The sequence below is a fragment of the Micrasema longulum genome, unplaced genomic scaffold, assembly GCF_059751315.1.
Source record: "Micrasema longulum isolate JH-2025_06_02 unplaced genomic scaffold, ASM5975131v1 h1tg000208l, whole genome shotgun sequence".
Classification (NCBI taxonomy): domain Eukaryota; kingdom Metazoa; phylum Arthropoda; class Insecta; order Trichoptera; family Brachycentridae; genus Micrasema; species Micrasema longulum.
The window spans coordinates 474,821-496,179 of NW_028277413.1; the positions used below are offsets into that span (position 1 = coordinate 474,821).

The 21,359-nt window shown below is 33.9% G+C and overlaps 1 protein-coding gene across 5 annotated transcripts in view; it reads left to right on the forward strand.

Annotated features, from left to right (window-relative positions):
- Positions 1-21,359, forward strand: part of zfh1 (Zn finger homeodomain 1) — a 431,108-nt gene that overhangs the window by 407,742 nt on the left and 2,007 nt on the right. The window contains exons 1-3 of one of the 5 annotated variants that reach the window (XM_088243369.1): positions 5,245-5,290; positions 16,083-16,315; positions 19,192-21,292. In XM_088243369.1, coding sequence (XP_088099495.1) covers positions 19,246-21,292 — 2,047 coding nt within the window. In that variant the 5' untranslated portion in view covers positions 5,245-5,290; positions 16,083-16,315; positions 19,192-19,245. Of the gene's footprint in view, positions 1-5,244; positions 5,291-5,332; positions 5,637-6,099; positions 6,414-16,082; positions 16,316-19,191; positions 21,293-21,359 lie in introns of those variants that run through there. The other 4 variants (XM_088243365.1, XM_088243366.1, XM_088243367.1 and 1 more) reach the window with 4 other exon arrangements.

Sequence of the window (21,359 nt, forward strand, 5' to 3'; positions counted from 1 at the left end):
ATTCGAAAGCTCAAATATCTAAATCAATTGAAGTTTACTGTATGGTAGAAAGAGAAAGACATGCTTTATTTTTGTCCAATTTTTGTTAAATTTTGTTTTTTTTTGTTAAAATGAATTGGGTTGTAGTCCCGTAGCTAGTTTTGCGGACTCACGGAGCAGAGGTCCGGGGTTCGAACCCCACTCTACCCCAACTTGATTTCCATTTTCTAATAGTGAGTTATTTACAACTCGCTGAAAATAGCCACCAAAATTTACTTATTTGGGTAGTTATAAGAACGCAAAAATTGTCTTAAAAAAAAAAAATGCTTAAAATATTCAAATTAATTCTAAAAACATTATATGAAATTGAAATATTCATAAACAAAAAAAAACGTCACGCCGTTAATAAAAATAAGACTAAAATATTTTTTTGAAAAAAAGATTTTTTATCTGAAAACACCTATATAACCTAACTTTTTCAAAGCTGGTGAATGGTTATTAAACCTCAAGTATAATTATTATACGCAACAGTGCTTATTGATTTTCTCGTTATATCAATCCTTTAAAATTTATTATTATTTAATTTGATTTTTACATTTATTTTTAAACTTGTTTTCAATGTGTTATATAATTTTTAGTGTTTCTAAATCTTGGGTAAAAAGTATTGTATGCGTTCATTAAACCAAATATGTTTGTATTATAATTTTTGTGAATTATATTTTTGCCGAACATGTAAATACAATGAAATAACAATATCGGTAACGCGAAATCAAAATTACGAAATAAAGAATTTTAAAAACGGTATTATTTATTAAATAAAAGGCAACCTCAATCCAATAGTAAAACGCGGGATTTTTGTCGTTTTCAGATGACCATACACAAAAATACGACGGATTATTATTTTTATACCCTTGGGTTATTTTTAGAGGTAGGTTAAACTCAAGGTGTGCGGGGAATTCGACGGTAATAAAACCGACGGTAGGGTAAATTTACCCGAGAACACGGGAAGTGTGCCATAATGTGCTGCTGAAGATTTTCTCCCAACAGCCGGTATGCAGAATCATTGCGCACAGCTGCAAGGAAACAACTTTGCAAAAAAAAAAAATGAAACCAAATTAACCATCCGAAGCAAGTAGGAATTGTCACGTTCTGAGTACACGTGCCTTACCTCAACTAAAATGAGCCGAGCACCTATAATGTAAAATATTATTACTATGGAAACTTATACAGCGAGATTTTTTTGCACCTCATTGCAGCCCAAAAGGCCCTATTACCGTGGTAACTTACAGCGCAGGACACCCAGGCTTGAGAAAAATCAAATTTCAATTTTTGTGTGGTCACCGAGAATCGAACCCGAAACCTTCCGCGTGTGAGTCGAACGTCTTTATTACACCGCGGAAACCGCGATTTTCGTAATATAATACCTCGGAAGGACAGGCACCGTAGCGCAGTTGGTTAAACGGCCAACTGCGAAACTGGAGAGAGGCAAAACTAGCAGTTCACAATGGAGTTCTACTGCCAACTCTAATGTATGGGAGCGAAGTAAGGAATTGGAAAAATAATTATAAAAGTAGGTTAAATGCTGTCAAAATGTGATCCCTTAGGCGAATGTGTGGTAAATCGATGTATGATAGTTGCACAAATGTCGAGATCCGTGAACTATGTAAGGCTGAGACTTGCGTTATCGACAGAATAAAGAAAGGGGTGCTGCGTTGGTTTGGACATGCAGAGCGAATGGACAGCGAAAGAACATGGCACGATCAAGTCCATCAAATATTTGAAGATGGACATGTCAAGAGTAGGAACAATCGGCGCGCGTGCATGAAAAGATGTATGAATGTAGAGGAAGCGAGGTATGTTTACAAATACAGAGTGATGTGGCGTTCTATCCTCTCTGCCTACTCTTACGGGGAAACGGCGTGATGGTTTGTTATTGTTGTTGAATTAATCTTTCGGTGACTGAGGGAGAAGCATCGGAGTTGAGTTTTTTTTTTTTCAAAATAATGATAATAATAATTTGATGCAAGTAAAAAAACACAGTATTTGCTACCATTCGTGTAATTGCGACTTACAATTTGCCAAACTCACGGTGAAAGGGGCAATAAAAGGAAATAAGTTTTATTTAATGATATAAAATTGCAGTTGATGAAATTGATATTTAAAAAAAAGAAACCCGTTTATCGTGAGAAAAAAAACAGTTTAGACCCACTTGCTTTAAAACGGTTTTCAACCATGTGGAGGTAGTGCTTTTACTAGACATTCTACTAAAATATTTCAAAGAAAACAATGAGGAAATGTATAAGTGTCGGCCTCGTGGTGTAGTGGCCAGCGCGTTTGCCTACCATGCAACACGGAGCTCTTGGCCTCATACAGTTAGGGTCACGTTTGTTTTTGTAACATGTATCTTTAGATGAATAAATAAATGAAAATGGACATGTCAAAAGTCGAAATAATCAGCGTGCTGGTATGAAAATACGTACCAATGTAGAGGAATTGGGGAATGTGTGTAAAGGGGATTGGTATGGCGTTCTATTCTCTCCGCCTGTCCCTTTATAGAAACGACATGAAAGTTTGTTTTTGTTGTTCTATAATAATAAAATTTGACTGCGGAACATAAATGATTGTACCTTTCCCTAGGTAGGGAGACCCCTACTTGTATGAAGTAAGAAAGCACGTTAACAACACATGTGGACGAGATGATGGACGAATCCAGAAAAGGTCCATAAATGGGAACAAAAGAATCGAAGGACAACCTTAGAAGATACATATTTTTTTCTTTCGGAAGATCTTACCGTTTGCCTCATAAGAATAACGAAGAATTATAGGCACAGCTGTAAATGTTAAAACGAAATTGGCATGAAGTAGGACAAAAAACGTCATTACAACCCTCGTTTCGAAAATACGAAAATGTTCATTTTTCAATTTGGATGTTGAATAATCTGTCGGGCATGGAATGGTGAAGATGATGATGTCTATAACTATGCAATGGATATTTTTCAAAATTATGCTTTATATTAAGAGGATACGCGGTCGGAGAGAAATTTGATGAAGAGGTATTTCAATTCAGTTTAGTGCCAAAATACGGCGTTTATTGGCAATAAAATTAATTTTAGTACGTACTTGCCATACAAAATAAAACAAAATAAGTGACATGTAAAAATTGCAAGAAAATATTCCTAGCAGCATCACTGGATATAAACAATTTGAAAAATTGCGTATCTCAATGCGTCAATAACTGGATGTCATCAAACAGACTCAAACTCAATCCGACAAAAAAGCGACAACACCTTTAGACTGATCTCCAATTTCAATCACAGGTTGTGATCTTACTCCTAGTATAAATGATTATAACTACTGAGTCTTCAATTAGATTCAGATCTTTCTCTTCTTTCTCAGGTCAATAAAATGGTAAGTGCTGGTTTCTTCCATCTCCGTCAAATCAAATCCGTACGGAGAAATATTCCTATAGACGCAACTAAAGCTGTTGTGAATGCTCTAAAATACCAAACTGATAAACTTCAATCTGTTTTTAATGCAGCAGCGAGGCTTATTACGGAAGTCAAAAAATATCATCACATCTCACAACATCTTTGAGATTTGCACTGGTGAATAAAATACAAGCGCTTTGCTGGACAGTATTCAAATCCCTTCATTCAATGGCTCCAAAATACCTATTGGGCCTTTGTATAAGGCAATACTCGAAAAATCGTTGATGAATCCACCTGGTTCAAAGAGAAGTATAAAAATTAAAAAATATTTTCAGGCGTTGCCTAGCACCGCTTTCCCGCAACAAAAAAGGTTTCAGCTCTTTAACTTAAAAAATATCAACTTTTATTATTATTATGGCTAACTTATATAGCGCCATTTTTTTAATAAAATACCTCAAGGGCGCTTTACATAGTGATTCTATTGTTAAATTAATTTAATTGAAGCTTTTAAATTTGTAATTTAATTAAAACAATTTATTTTGTTGTCACATGCTACGGATTTATTCAAATGATTTAGAGAACAAGATGGACAACAGATGGAAGAGTCGAAGGAATATAGATGTTTAAATATAGGCAGAATGCTGAATGTTACACAGTGTGTAAAGTGGCCACTTAAACCAGCCAATGACAGGTCATAAGCCCCGTGGATGCCTAGACTTCTATATTGTCTTCTGTAAAATGATATTTATGTCTGTTGTAATATGTTAATACATTCAATTTGCCGATACCCAGGACAAATTCAAGAAATAATGTTTTTTTTCTATAGAGCATGTCATTATTACAATACCATTCTCTCCGGTCACGCAGACATTTTTTATCTCTTTTATACTAAATATAGAAGATTCCTTATAAACGTTTTTATTATATGAGTACGTCATTAAACCTTCTTCAATATTATTTCATCATTTTTTTCTTCTTTTTTCATTTTCTTATTTTAAAAAATATAAAAATAAGTACCTACAAATATACTTATTTACCATATATATATTTTATTTTTATGAATTGTTATTTTATTTTTTTACTTTTATTTACTTTATTATAATTGTTTATTGTATACACTTATATATTTTATTTGCAGTTTCTTAATTACTAACATTTCTTTATTTTTAAAATTTATTTAATTTTATTACTAGGGTATTGATTGTTTTAACAATTTATGTTCCAATATACCCTTATCTTCAACTGCTGAATGTCAAAAACTGCTGTTTTTTTCCCAAATAAATGCTGAAAACTGTTTTAATTTATTTCAACTTACGCCTGATTGATTTGAAGTATTTAATTAATAATTTGTGATTAAAATAGATACATTTTTGAATAATATGTGCGTTTTTGTTCATCATTTGGTTTACAGTATTCGGCCGAATATCAAATATTAAAAACTGTGGCCGAACACCTAACAGTTGCCGAATATTCTTGGCAAGTCTACTCAGTGTTTATTAATCATTCACAAAAACTTTTTTAAGGCAAAAGTTCCTGAGTTTCGTTGATTAAGTAGGTATTATTAATTCGTCATAAGTTTGTTTATTATTTTCCTTACACAAAAATAAAATTAATTATTTTCACAGACTCTAATTTCGAATGTTCGAAATTATCACAACGAATTTAAAAAATACTCTCCGGAGGGCGGACGGATTCGTTTCACAGAACCGCCACACTATCCGATTGGCGCCACCGTACGGTATCCCTGTTTCTTTCTCTCTCTTTCGCTCCGTTCTGTGTCGACGCGCTGATCGCGACCAAATACGAGTTGTTATCAAAAGGATAACGACGGTCGCAAAGGAGTTTTTGCTAGCGGTGAATACGCTCCGAATGTGACGATGAGGGTATGTATATTTGCGGCGTGAATTCAGTGATGTTGAAGCGTTGATTCCAGATTTGTTGTATTTGAAAACGGTGTTCGTCTCGCTCGCTCCCGCGGGATCTCGTAGTGGGGATGCGCGGTGCGGACGCTCCCTAGGAACGGCGGTCCGTTAGTCGGTCGGCGGACGCCCGCCGAGTTCGCAAGGTCTTCTCATCCTCCGCCGTGGCATTCGTTCTCTCGCCGTTACGAGGGGCGCACGCAGCGTCCGATAGTGATGGTCGCACGCGGCGAAAGCATGTACGGGGGCTATGGTGACAGTTATTCGTATCGCCTGTGGAGTTTGGCCCGCGTATGGAGCTCCTGCCAATGTGAGTAGTAGAAACGCTAAATTGCCCAAAATAGTGAATTGTACTTTTTATGTGTTTTTTTTATAATTTTCGCATTTTTACACGCTTTGCAAACTTTTTAAAGTTTCGTCAACATTCGTCGTTTCCTTCGCTGACCCGAGCATTCTCCGTTCGAAATGTGTAACCGCGTCTCGCGATGTGAAGTCTTGTCGACTAAAACTTCTAGAAGAAAAATAAAACAACATGCCCGAAATTTACGCGTTCAAAATAACGACTAAAATTTCAAAATCACTGAAATCACGTATCTTATAACTTTTTGTACCTACCTGTATTTGATTAATTTTGAAAGCCGCAGCTGGTTAAATTAGTGATTTGTCAATCAGCGCGTCCTATGTTCGGCAAACCGATCGGAAGCGACTCGGAGGTGAGGCGAGATTGATCTGTGAAATAGTTGTAAAAGTTATTCTTTATCGCAAGCATAATAAAGCACCGCTCGTGTCAGTTCGCAGTCCCCCGGTACACAGATTACAGTGAGTCATTGGGAGATTGCGACTTTACCTAAACCCAAACTTGCAAACAATCCCATATCGCTAGCTCAATTTGCCATCTTACCTCATTCCTCATTAGTCGTCCGATCTCCGTGCGTGAAGTATGTAGTCGTGATCACTCTACTGTCCTTGTGAAATAAACTACTCGGGTCTTGTAAACTTTTGTGTCGCTATTATGCTAAGTACAAAGCCGTGATAATGAGGTGTAAAACAATGCCAACATCGACAGCCGCAAAACTTGCCGCATTTCGTAAGCTTTTTATTTTATTTTTTTGTTTTACAACCCTTTATTTTTTACCTTTTATCAACCCTTTTTTTTATAATTCCACTCTGTGACTATTTTTACAAAGCCACCTTGACTTTTTTGACGATTTATCTGTAAATTTATTGTGCAGCTTTTCAAATTTTATCTTTTCTGTTGGAATTCAATAACGACATTAACAAAATATATGAATCTATTAATCATAACTGACTTCCTAAAATATGTTTTTAACTCATTTTGGAATTTATTGCAACGGTGAGAAAATCATTTTTGAGAATGGATTATAAAAGCCTAGGCATTTACAAGGCTTATGACATGTCATTAGCTGGTTTAAAATCGTCCATTTTAATTTATATTCCACTTATTAATATGTTTAATACCAATGTTAAAAACTTAAAATTCACCCTATGGAATTTAACTACCAACTTTCGCAACTTTTTTTTACCCTTATTCGTTCACCACCATAAGTACAAACATAAATTCTACAATACAAAATAATTGCTTGTTTGTTGACCAAACAAATTACTGAATAGACCCAATCCTCTTTTCACACCTCAATTATCTACCACTTAGCTACCTGTCCAATTGTCCCTACACTTGTAAGATTTTACCGCTCACCCTTGCAAAAAAATAATACCTGTCCCAAGATTTGTAAAGAAACTCCCGAACGTTTACATAAACTAACAATACGCGTAATAATGACGTACCTGTTCAATACGCAATAATATTTAAGGTACTTAAATACTACTTAAGCGACGCCTATACCTGTTTTTATTTATCTCGAGACCTTTGGGGTTCTAAATTTAACAGTCGAGTAGTTCATTCAAAGGTATCCATTATTATTTGTGTTCATTCCCCCCTTGTGTGTTAAGCGATCCTTTTCTTTCGCAGACCGGTTTCTTAGTACGATGTCCCCTCCACTTGGTTAGTGGTGGGGCATCAGACCGCGACCGGTGAGATCTTATAAAGAAACGCCTTCCGAGTGCTTTCATCATGGCTTCTCTGACAGGATGCCTCGTGTTTACGGTTCGTTATATCGTCCATTTTGATTGTGTTTTAAACCCATACGGCAGGTGGCACCTACTGTTGTGAAGACAAGTAACTTGCATTAGAAAGGGCACGAAATCATTCTATATTTAACACGAATAGAAGAATTTCCTTTGTAACTGTTGTGTTCTGAAGGTATCAGCAGTTTAAATATATCTCGTGTTATACGTTCTAGGGTTAATTGTGTGTATTAAAAAATAACGAAACCGTAGTTAAATAAATAAGATTACCATACATTATATGTATAACATTCATAAAATAGTGGTTACCTAAAGTAAAAATGCGTATTACATTATTTTAATTTTACAAAAGTCTTACTTGCTCATGAAATACACTGGAACCTCGTTTTGCGAGGTTTCGAAATAACACGGTCGAAAAGAAGAATATTTTTATTTTTTTTTACATTAAAATTTCATTTTATACTGTTCGTTACATTGAATGCCCTATACCGCTCATTTGGCATATAATATATTATGAATTGTAAAAGTATTTTTTTCTCACTAATAAGTACAATAGTAAAAAAATAAAATTGAAATCCCTAATTTATTTTTATACGTACAATAAAACCTACCTATCCAACATTATTTTTTTAGTACCTACCTTTATAAAAAAGTGCTTCCGATTAATTTGTTTTACAAAGGTGAAATTGTGATTCTGGAAATTGCTTTGTACCTATCTATCTCTAACATTATTTAAACATGACTAATTTTTTTTATGGAATTTAAGAGTTATATGGGCAACATATTTATTGAAGTATTATTTTACACCTTTATAAAATTATGATTTTAATAATCCCTGTGTTATAAGAATATAAATATATATTTTTAAATACCTATTTATTTAATAGCCTAAAACAGTTGGTAGGTACTTTCAGAAATTATATTTATTAACAATTACTTATCCCAAGGTTAAAAATAAACAGGCCAAAAATAAATTTGTATCAAGTCGATAGGTACCTATAAATATTAATATTCTTTTTGCAATATGCAGGTATCTTTGTACAAATAAATAATTAATACTTGCGTATTTGAATTATTATTTGTTTGAATCTGAATAAATTATAATTATAATAAAATGTTATAGAAAATACATTAAAATTGTGTATTTCGTTAAGGTACTAACTCATCTTACCGATAAAAAAATTACTACCTTTTAAATCTTCAAATCCTTGTTGCAATTAAGTCTTTCTAAAATAATTGAAATCATTATTTAAAGCACTAGCTTTCTGATTGCCCGTGCTAATAATTAAACTACGTATTGGTGTAAAACTACTAAAATTAATTTATTGTACTGACCGGTTTCAGAACGTGGCTTGTTTTGTCAAGACTTGAAAATACACCTAGGTATTTTATTTAAATAAGTTTGATTTTAACCCTTGACCGAGTTATATTAATTGTACACAAACTAAAAACGTAAATATTTAAATTATTTAGCATATTTTTGACAAAAATTTAAAAATCGAAGTAAAAAAAGATTAAAATAATTTCGTAAAATTTGTGTTCCCACTACGCAATCCAAAATTCGGCGTAAAATAATGTGGAAGGATTTGTGCGTATCATGAAAAATTCATACGTACATTGCCATCTATTGTCAAGTAGCGAAAGCTGAATAGTTCTCGGAAACGTCACAATGGCAGCACTGAACCGAAACATTTGAAAATAATAATATTGAGGTATATTATACCTGTTTCTCTTCCAAATCTCAATGGTATGTCCCCATTTTGACGCGATGTATTTTCCATTTTAATCACATGTCTCATCCATGCCAAGAATCCAATAAAAGACCTCCATTACACCGCGTATTGTGTAATATAATTAGTTAACAAAATTATCATTCATATAAAATGTCTTGTACGCAATATTTTACGCTCATAATTAGCTTGTAAGATTTAAATAACCCATGAAAATAGGGACCAAAAAGTTATCTCAGCGTTTTAAAATAATGAAAATAAATGTGCGCAATATATAATACACACGATTCACCTTAGCTTAGCACTAACAAATTAATAATGCAAATTAAAATTATTAAATCATTTGATCTTTATTTTTAATTAATTGTAATGTTGACAGTTAAACCATTTTAAAAAGAAAGGCTACAAATAATATTTATTCAAAATTTTTGTATTTATGAACATTTATTCTAAATCTCTGTATTTACGGAGAATTCCAAAATAACTCAATTTTATGGTAAATGAGTGTTCAAAATCAACCAAAGGGAGCATGATCAATGTTACACATACGCAGAGATTAATGTCATATTTTAAACCAGCAAATAACAAGTCAAATAACACATAAATACCCAAAACTAAGACTTGTACCATATTCCTTAACCAATATTTCACGGAAAGAAAATAGAACCCAGGTCGTCAAGAATGATTGGAAAACGTACTAACCACTAAACAATGAAGCGGTCATCTCCACTCGATTTCGTTTTTCAGAATTTTTCGCCTTAAAGTAGCATAGTATAAAATTCTCGTCCAGGGTCCTGGTTTTATTTAACACATTTATTCTCCATCACAGAACAGGACACAGAAAACATGAATCTCACTTGATTATATTATTTACATACATTTAATTATTTCGTTTTAAAACTGCTGACGTTTTGTTTAACTTATATTTTAAAATATTTGTCATAATCGTGTTGCAAAGTAAACATTTAGGTAGATTGTTAATACATAATGAATAACAGTGTCACAGAAGTACGCTAAATTTTCTTTAGATAAGGGCGTTCCCTTTGCCATAGATTAGCATGTTATTTTAGCTGACTAAATTAATATCTGATGTAGATTTTCTACAATACACATCATTTGTCAGCCATACTTATCTAAATTGACAAGATTAGAAGATAATCTTTCATTAGTAGTTAAAACATTTTTTCTTCCAAAAATTAAGTTACCTACTTAAAAAAGTATCCTGTATTAAAGACATATTTCTGCCCTTACGCACTATGTATTTGTGTTGCATTACACACACATTACTTCATTAAGACCGAAAAACCTCATGTTATTATGTCAATTCAAGAAATTATTTAAAATGTTACAAAAACAAACACTTTAAATTGCGAAAACAAAGAAACGCCATCCATTACACCACTTCAAAACTTGAAAATAAATACGCGCACATAAAAAAAATTCATAAATAATCAGTAAAAAAGATCAAGACATCTCGATCGAAGACCTTAGCAACTTTTGAACTTCTCGACTTGGTTGTTTTGTATTACTATCCTCCTTATAAGCGTCACATCCCGGAGCAGCAAGCCGCGGTGTAAGCAAATGAAAGCTAACACAGGAATTAGCCGTACGATAAACGCACCCTTTGAGTACGTGTCACCATATATTGTGTACAACAATACCTCCGTTGAAAATAACAATTTTAATACTGTTGGTAATTCATAATCCAGGCAATATCTCCATATAATTTTGTTCGACATGAGAAATTACTGCAGTCTTAAGTAGTGAATTATGGAGAGACTTAAAATAAATCTCGTAATTTAGGACTTTTCTGATGAATAAAAGGGACTGTAGTTTTGTAACGCTGCCCTTTATCAATAATGTTAATTAATTAATATGATATTGTTAACACCAGCAACGCATCGCATATTTTGAAACCAAGTGCGCAATATTGATAAATAAATCATCTCAATTTCTAATATGATGACGTATGACGTATAAAAGAGATAATGCCGCATAACTGGTAATGTAAAGCAATTTTACTAAACACTAGGTATAAACATTTATCTAAAATAATTTACTTTTCATTTATGGTATCTTGGTATAAACGTCTGTTCAACTATTTATTTTATTTTATTGAAATAAACGGCACTTAGTGCCTTTTACACATTAGTTACAAATACAGTTAAATATACATACATGTAAGTAATATTATTTAAAACAATATTATTAATTTACAAATTAAAAAAGTCTAAAAAAGATAAGCCATAAAAAAAATAATACCAGTTATAGAATTAATTAGAAATACTTTAAACCAGTAAAAAAAAAACACTAAACGATAAAAAAATAATTAATTAAAAGTATTAATAGTTAAAACTAATACTTCGGTAAATAGTATATATTTAGGTATAAAAATATATAATGATGTAAAAAAAAATTATGAAGAGAAATATTTTGTACTTGTACTTGTACGAAAAAAAAAACGCTTAAAAAGAAGTTTAAACAATTTTGAACAATAGTAACAAATACTTATCTAGAAACTATCTTATTTATTGTTTATTTTCATATATATGTTCAGTTTAAATATCAAATGTAAAATAAATAAGTACAGCTAAAAAAACTCAATCAAAAAACGTTTTTTTTTTTTAATGTTCAAACATCACTCGATTAAAAATACATTTAGGTAACAAAAAAGGTCCTGCCTAAATACAGAAAATTCCTTGCTAGTCGGGATCCGAAACAAAGAACCTCTCCCATACGTTTTAAAACAGTGAAATAAATATATATTTTAAAAAAATACTAGATCTGCGGGAATTTTTATTAAGTTTTTACAGCGTTTTTACTGATTAGTTTATCAAAATAATGAATTGCGGCACTCTAATTAAATTCGACGCTAATTCCTTAATTAATAATAAACTTTTTTCCTCAATACGTTAGGTATTACAACAGAGATGGCAAAAGGTGAATACAGTCGTATACACGGGGCTTATTACCCGTCATTAGGTATTATTAATATTACTTAAATATTTTATCCCGAACTTTCAGAATTGAAAAACAAAATCATTCACTTAATTGTAAAGTAACATGACAATCGAACAACTTTGAAATTGCGTTTGCCTATTCGCCATTAGATGCGGATGCAATAAATGAGGAAAGGTGGACAATTTTTAACACATGATTTCATTACTTCGTCAAAGTATTAAACGATGTATTTTCTCGTTTATAAATAAAATGGTGTATCCGGTACAAAGTAGAAAAGGACCATAATTTTTTTTAATATCCACGGTGGTACCCGAATATTGAGAACTCGCGGCCCTAAATTTCGGAAGAGATAATTTAATATGCAAATTTTCGGCAGATCCAGGAGGCGTCCCGCTTTTTCGTCAGTTTCCTAATCAAAATTTCAGATTCGCCACATATCAAAGTGGACGATACCTCATATTGGGGTCAGAGTCATCACTTTACGCTGATTATGTGTCCCTCATGCTAATGAACTGACAGCTAATTCACGGGGCAAATTAAAAACGCGGTACAGAATATGTTTATCGCTAAAAACGATAATTATAATACCGACTAATACGAGTACATTCATGACGCTATGTTGCGTTGCCGTTGTTGCCAAACGGGATGGAGATACGGACATATCTTTATTTGTTACTTTCCTTTCAACGACTTCCTATAGTAACGATTCCGGCCGGTTTCAGAATACAACTGTCCCTTTTTCATCGCAAATTTTGTCACTTAGCTCGAAAAATTTGTAGACAATACACACGTAAATATGTAAGTTATAAATGAGTTGATTAAGTTTAGAAGGTTAATTTTACATAGGGTCGATTGCTTCAACGTTACATCTTAAACGTGTATTTCACGTTACTGTTCTTTTTTGCGTTTTGGGTAATATTGAAATTTTGTAATTTTCTCTTTCACCTTAAATATTTCATGTTTTATGTAAGGCAAAAATAAAAAAATAAATGTTCAAAAGACGTTTTCTTCCAAAACATGAGAACATTGGCCAAAAAAAAGATATTGCCCTTAAAAAATGAAAAAAAATATTTTTATTTAAAAATATATAAAAAATTCTTTGATTATTTAAAAATATTTACGAGTACATGAGAATAACATTTTTATATGCATAAACTTATATGTATTTTTTTAATATGTAATATATTTTCTTTACTAACTTTGTGGAAATCTGTTATTAGTTCTGAGTTTATTAACTATATCTGTTTGCTTATTATAAATATGTATGTACAACTGTTGATTTTCCAAATAAAATAAAATAAACAAATTACTATGAAATAACACAAGAAAAATAAATACAAAAAAGACAATGGATTTCAATATATTTGTTCACAAACATAAAAATAATGATTAAAAGCAAATTAAAAGTACTAGCAAGAAAATTACAAAAGGATTCCCTTTTTCATACAAAAATATTCCGTTTTGAAAAACTTTGACCAATTATACAACAACCATCATGCGCCATCGGGTGTGGATAAGGATTTCATGATGAATATTTAAATTTTTAAATGACTTAATTAATTGAATAATATTTTTATGATGATACATTTTATTTTAAAGAATTCTCAAAAGGTAATGTTTTACTAATAAACACAGCCTGTACAGGGCTTTAAAAGAACAGTCGCTTTAGTATCAATTTATATCAATTCATATGCATATTTCACATGCCATGTCATCGTACCCTTCTAAGTATTTTATTATTTTCTTAACATTGTATATTAACAATATGAAAATAAATAAGATTTCAACTACACTATTGAGCATTGAGCATGGAGGTATAAATATGTACTTTAAGTCATTTGCGATGTAGGAGTATTATCTCGGTTCAAAGTCTCAATTTATTAACACTATCGCCAATACCTTAGTGCTACGAGCCTATTTATAAATAACCATTTATTGAAAGTAAATACGAAGCAAAATAATATCGTAATTACTGTGAGTTATGACAACTAAGTATTTAATTAGAATATTCGAATATCTGCTAAGCCAATAAAAGTACACGATAATTGGTAGATAGCATTTAATGACTTGGTAATCTTTTTGTACCTTGTTTATTAGAAGATCTGTATATTAAAATCTGAATGTGGTAAGAAATGTAGAAATATAATTTTTCAGAAAAGAGTCGTGCGTTGGTTTGGACATGTTAGAGCGAATGGACGGCGAGGGAACCGATAAGATTTAAGAATTGTTTTAAAAAAAAAAACGATACATCATTATCTTTCTCTTTCCGCACCTAATGGTGCATAGGGCACTGCATTGGCACACCAATCGCAGCGTATCTTGATCATTTTTGTCATATGAAAGTAAAATGATCCCGAGACCTCTTGCATGGTAGGCATTCGCGCTGACCATTACACCACGAGGCCGACGATACATCTACGGTAACCGATACACGAGCGTAAATTTGATGTTAAAAGAATTAAAAGTACTAACATCCAAGCGAAGAATATTTTTTAATACGATGCTGTTGGGAAAAAATAGTGAATTTCGGAAAAAAACCAACATGAACATGATCACAATTCCAGAGGTGCTGAACCACTCCGGCGGCACGAAAAACAGTTTTTCTCGTGTATTTTGTATGTAAATTCACGAGATAATACGGCCGCGAGATAGTTTGGAATACCAGCCCAGAGAAAAGGTAAAAATTAGAATCCCATTTAGGAAAAAGGCGAAGTCACTAATTCAATTTTATATAAGTTAGTATAAAAATATTATGAAATGGGAAAAAACATTTGTAAAGAAAAAAAATCTAAATTCCAACAAGATGGTTAAGAAATATATGTTAAATAACTTATAAATTAAATATAATATTTACATTGTTATTAATTTCCATTTTCTAATAGTGAATTTTTTACAACTCGTAAATGGCCACCAAAACACACCGCTCTTCGAGCGTGGCGTTAAATGCCAAAACCCCTCGGACACAAACCATGTTGAACCTTAGACCGTTTGGCGTGGAATAGGATGGAAGAGGTCTTCGTTCAGGAGTGGACGTTTACAGGCTGAAGAAGCGAAGATTTTTATTAGGTTCCTATCGTAAGAATATATATGTACTCAATTAAAAATCTCTGATTATATATGCACTGAAATTAAAATTACATTTTGTATTGAATTTGCACTACGTTTCAGCGTCTTATATTTAAACTAGAATATTATTTATGAGTAGAAGTACGATAAGTAAACGACCTAAATTATATGTTTTCCATTTAAATTTTGATATTATCTAGCGATGCACCTGAGTTGATTACCTCTCTAACTAATGACACGCTATCTTCAATCTTACCTGGCCACGTGGGCGGAAAAGCCATTTCCCGCCAACAAATGTGTAAATGGCGCCCGGAAGTTGTATATTAGCGCCAAGCGCCGTCGCCGGTACCTCGCACAAACTACCCACATGCATACGTACATCGCGTCGTGTAAATAAGTTCAACGTCATATATTTTGTATTTGTGCACTTATAATGTTTAATTGTTTCTTAAGGACAAGCCGATTTCGCGGTTTAGCGGTTTTTTATTATTTTATTTTATGTAGGAATATACTGATACTTTAAAAGGTAATTAATATTTCAATACGTAATGTTAATCTCGCCCTAAAACTATTTTCAATTTAATTTACTCTTAGACAATGTTAAATTATCAGATGGGTCTCGCAGGGCATAAACTAGTATTATATTTTTTAAATATATATTTTAATAAAAAAATATTTTTTTTTAAATTAAAAAAATATTTTATGTTAAAAATATTTTTGTTGTTTTAATAAAAAATATGAAGAATTGTGATATGCAGTGAAGAAAGAAAAATATGATAAAGCAGTTTTAAGTGAATGCAGTTTTACTCGTGTTAGTTCATGAGAAAAAGTGAAATCACATGTATCCTATAATAGGTGTCCATTTTTCTGACTTCTCTGTTTCGTTGTTTCAGATCCGCCCCTGACTGGTCTAGAAGACAAGGTCGAGCCGCTTCCTCCGGACGAGGACGAGGAAGCCATCGGAGTGAGGGGGCGCGGCCCCCGGGGGGCGCGCTCCCCCCCGCACCCGCTGGGCCCCGGGGGCCCGCACGTGTGTCGCCGCTGCGGGGGCGCCTACCCCTCCATCGAGCTCCTGGACAAGCACAAGGAGTTACACTCTCCCAGCACGCAGGTGAGGGGCGTTATTGTACGTGAAACTCTATACTCTATCTTTCTCCGCCAATCAAAAACAATAGATACTCAATGAGAAAGTCCAGCGGTGTTTATTTGTTAGTAGACTATCAAACTAGGCCAATTTTTTTTTTTTGATTCGTTTTATCATTGCTATGATTTTTTTAATTTTTGTAATTTTGAAAATCCCCACCGAAACTTCGGAATTACACCGCCCGCGACGTCGCGAGTTCAAATGGGTGAATTTTTCTTGAAGGTAGGACCCCGTACCGCTAAACGCCAAAACACGCTAAACATCGAAACACATAGCTACCCCGGAAACCGAAAATCTATCACAACTACATAAAAGTCAAATTTGCACATTATTTCTTTGTTCCCGAGAATTCACTCTCTCGGGAACAATCACACAGATGAACAAAAAATAGGTATACTGTATATATTTTATTTGTTACAACTTGAACAAATTTTAACAACCAATTCAATTTTTTAATGACTGAATTTAATAACCCAGTATTTTCATTAGTTTTTTTTTTTTCATTTTTAAATTACATTTTTTAAAACCCTTTGAGCGTTAATAAATAAATAGCAACGCTAAAATGGATTATTTCGGTGTAAACACGTGTTCAAATGAAGTTGTGGCGTGTAGTTCTTTACTAAAACGATTTTAATGATTTTTTTCATACATTTTCAAAAAACTTATCTGAACAATTAAATGCTTTAATTTTTACCGCGTGTAAGAAAACATTTTTTGTATACAATTTCCCGTAGTCCTGAACTTCCTCATTCCTCATATGCCGTCACGCCAGTTTCCCGAAAGTGTAGGCAGAGAGCATAAAACTCCGCGGCGTGCAATCCTGGCTTTTTTATAATTATTTCATTTATTTAAATAACCAATTGAGCCATTTTGAAGAACGTTTATAAAATAATTGTTTTTTCCTTTTACTAATTATGAACAATGACTTTCTTTTGGGCTTAATATACATTTTTTTTAAATTTTATAAACTTATTGCATAAAATTAGTATACATATTTAATAACAGGAAATCTATATAAAACTAATTAATATAAAATGAAAACGGAGTGTTCTCTGTTTATGATAGATTTGAATTGTGGCCGGTGGAGGGGTGGTATCGGTTCTGGTTCTCCCGATCGGACTTGTTACTTCCGGTTTACTAACAAGCTAATGAACTAACATACCCGCCGAACTAACATCGCTGTCAAAATAGGGAAAAAAATGTTTTTTTTTTACACTTATAAAGTAATAAAGGTCTATGAAATACTGTCCAGTAAAAAAATAATATTTTTAAATTTGTAATTTTGGATTCCCGCAAAAACAGTCGTTCCATTGGCCACGCCCCTAATACGTCGCGATTCGTGTTTATTTGTTCCCGCCCATTAAAACTTGTTAAGAACTTTGGTCACGAATCTTGACGTCACAACTATCAAGGCCAAACATGTTACGTTTTTTTAGCAACGTATTTTTATTAAATTCCTTTTTTACATTTATGTATAAAAACTTTTCTCCACAATATCCATATTGATTTTGAAAATACAATTAATTATTCATATATTTTTACCAGTATTCTTAGTATGTGATATTTCCGTATTGGGAAAATTAGTTTTAGGGTGACAGACAAATTTACTGTACATACTTAGGTTGCTCTTACGGTGATAAGGGCATTAAAAGTTGTAAATGTAAATTTAAAAAAAAAAATACCGTTTGTTAACAAAGAATTTTTGAAAAAAAAAAAGTTGAATGCAAGGATCTGAAAAGAGGCCACATAATCTTAAAACGAATCTGGGTAAATGGGTGGGCTCTATGTTCCTTTTACTTTCCGCTGTGGATAACAGTTCTCAGACAGACTCAATACACACTACACCAGAGGTCTCTACACAGAGGAGAAAATACTTTTTTTTTAAATGAATTTTAATCCAGTGTTGGTTAAGGACTTTGAATCGAAATGATAAACATATGTTACTGAGCACCTGGGCCGCGAGTACAAACGCTATCTTCATCGGTACATATCGAGACGGTATACATTAAAATCGATATCGAGTATCTTCGTCGATAACTTGTAATTGAACATGTTTAGAAAAAAGAATATGTATTTTTCATACAGAAAACTCAAATTTACTTTGTATATTAAATTGAAGATAATGTTTACTTCCTATTTTATTACAGGCCCCAGGGTGATATTCTGAACGCAAAAGCGCACGTAGAAAACGTATTTTTAACGCGTATTTACGTACTGATTACACACTTCAGAGCGATCTCTTCGCGCGCAATTCCGTTCAGAATACCAGCTCTGGTAGCTAATGAACTAATCTACCATTGATTAATATCTGCACCCAATCGTCTATTGACTGCAAAATTATTGATTTGTTGCAAAATTATGAACCCTGTAGTACCTCGTGCGAGTAAAGTGATGACGCTGTCTCCACAAATGTGATGTTTTTAATTTAATTGCCAGTCAACTTCTGAGTTCACGCAAGATGATAACAAGTGGCCGAGATCACGGTCGCCTGAGAAAAATATTAATATGTTTTGTAAATGTGACATGGACGCGTAATTTAATAGGTGAAATACACCAAACAAACAAAAATCAGATCTAAATACGCATTAATAATAATATTGCTGTCGAGATATTATTTTATCTCGCACATGTCATATTTACGTATAAATAATAACACTCGTGCATTTATTTTTGCTTGAAAGCATTAACAAACTAATTAACTAGGTTGACTTTTATAACACTAATATCAACTTTTTAAATGTATTGAATTCAATAATTGCATATTCGTACGAACATTTCAGAATGTTTTATTTCATAAAGTTCTTAAATGCTTTAAACGTTTTCTCGTAATTTTTTAACCAATTTTTTGTTTGTTTCAGTCGTGCAAAATATGCAACAAACCTTTCGCCAATGTGTACCGCTTGCAGCGTCACATGATCAGTCACGACGAAAGTGCTCTGCTGAGGAAATTCAAATGCAACGATTGCGACAAAGCGTTCAAGTTTAAGCATCATCTCAAGGAGCATCTCCGCATCCACAGTGGTGAGAAACCCTTCGTGTGCGGAAACTGCGGAAAAAAGTTTTCCCACTCCGGATCCTACTCGAGTCACATGACTTCGAAAAAATGCTTAGTTATGAATCTTAAAATGGGTCGAATTCGACCAAACAACCCCGCACTGAACCCGGAGAGAAGTCCGTCAAGGAAAAGGACGGGATCAGCACTTCCGCAGATCAACAACAACTCGGCTCCGATCAACAACAATTCATTTATGCCGATTTTGCCGAAGTATAATGAAGCTGCAGCAGCTGCATTTTTAGCTTCTTTCACTCCTAGAGACGGAGGGTTTCCTTCTTCTCCGGGCTCCCTGGGGCCACCTGGACTCCCCCCATTGTACCTTCCCTCAAGTATGGGTATGCATCATCCTGGAGCTATCCCTCCGTATAGTCTTCCGTCATCTTTAAGTCATTTTTTAGAGCAAATAGCTTCATCTCAGTACTTGCCGCGTAAAGTAGAATCAGAAATTATTGCTAAGGATTCAGCGAGCTATCACTCCGATCCTGAAGACTTGATCGAAGAAGTGACAGAGGACGAAGATAAACGATCGTCTCTGGGAGATGAACGAGAGCTCGTTATGGATATCGAAGATGATGAACCAATCAGGGTTAAACAAGAAAACAACCACGAAGAGGAAAGTGATCGAGTGAAGCCTTTACCTCCTCTGTACACCGATAGCAGATCTCCGTTAATGAACCATTCAAGCGCATTGGGTGGATTGAATATGATTCTGGAAACTGTAAACGCTTCGGTAACAAAGCACCTTCTGCAAGCGAACATGCACAAACTATCTCCTCGGCCATCTGAAGTTGCTTCTCCGCCATCTTCAGTAGTTTCAGTAAAGCCAGAACCAGAAGAAACATTGCAATGCTCTCAATGCTCCAAAGTGTTTAATCACAAAACAGAGCTTCTTCAACACGAACAAGTTTTATGTGGTCAGCTCTTCCGAAAACACGAAGGTTTAGTTGCGCAAATGGCTGAGACCGTTGCTCTCAATAGAATCGAATCGGAAATGCACACTTCAGTCAATAGTGGCTTGAGCGGGAGTGACGATGAAGACTATTCTAAAGATTTGGATGGAAAACATTTAGAAAATGAACGGAAAGTTCGAGTCAGAACTGCAATCAGCGACGAACAACAGGCTACGTTAAAGGAACACTACACTCGCAACCAAAGACCAAATCGTGAAGAATTTAAACAAATCGCTAATCAACTTGGACTAGATAATCGTGTAGTACAGGTGTGGTTTCAAAATAATCGTGCTCGTGTTCGTAGAATGAATCAGTCGCTCTCATTTTCTGAACAACCGCTAGATTTGTCAACGAAGAAGGGTGTGTATTCCACGACCTCCAGTCCATCCGCTTCTCCGTCGTGTAACGCATCATTTGCACACTCAGAGTCTGGAGAAGAAGCGGTCAATTTAAGTCAAAAGTCTTCACGAAGCCCGACACCATACCGCCATCCTTACCAACCCAACTATCAACATTCCAACTGTTCATCGTCTTCAATTGCGGACTTCAGGCATTCACCATCACCGAATGAAATAATTCACAATGGGATTCGAAGACTCCCTCAACCTCACTATAAAATGCAGGCCAGTCCGAATATTGGAATAGTATCCGTCAATAAGTTAACAGCCTACAGCCCCGACACTTTGGCATCCCACTCGCCTCTATTGAACAATCACTTGCATTCAGATATTGGCCGAACGTTTAGTTCCAGCAGCCCCGGATCAGAGAAGCGCTCGTGGACAGAAGATTCCCGTGTCTCTCAAGATATCGATGGGGATGAACCATCTATAAAGAAGAGCAGATTAAAGGGCTCAGGAGAACCGAAGGAGCCAGAAGGCCAGTTCATTTGTGATCAGTGCGACAAGACTTTTGTCAAGCAGAGTTCTCTGGCGAGGCACAAATATGAGCATTCTGGTTAGTACTCTTATGCAAACTACCTTTGTTTATTTTCTGTGTGTTTCATTGTGCTTTCATTTGATAA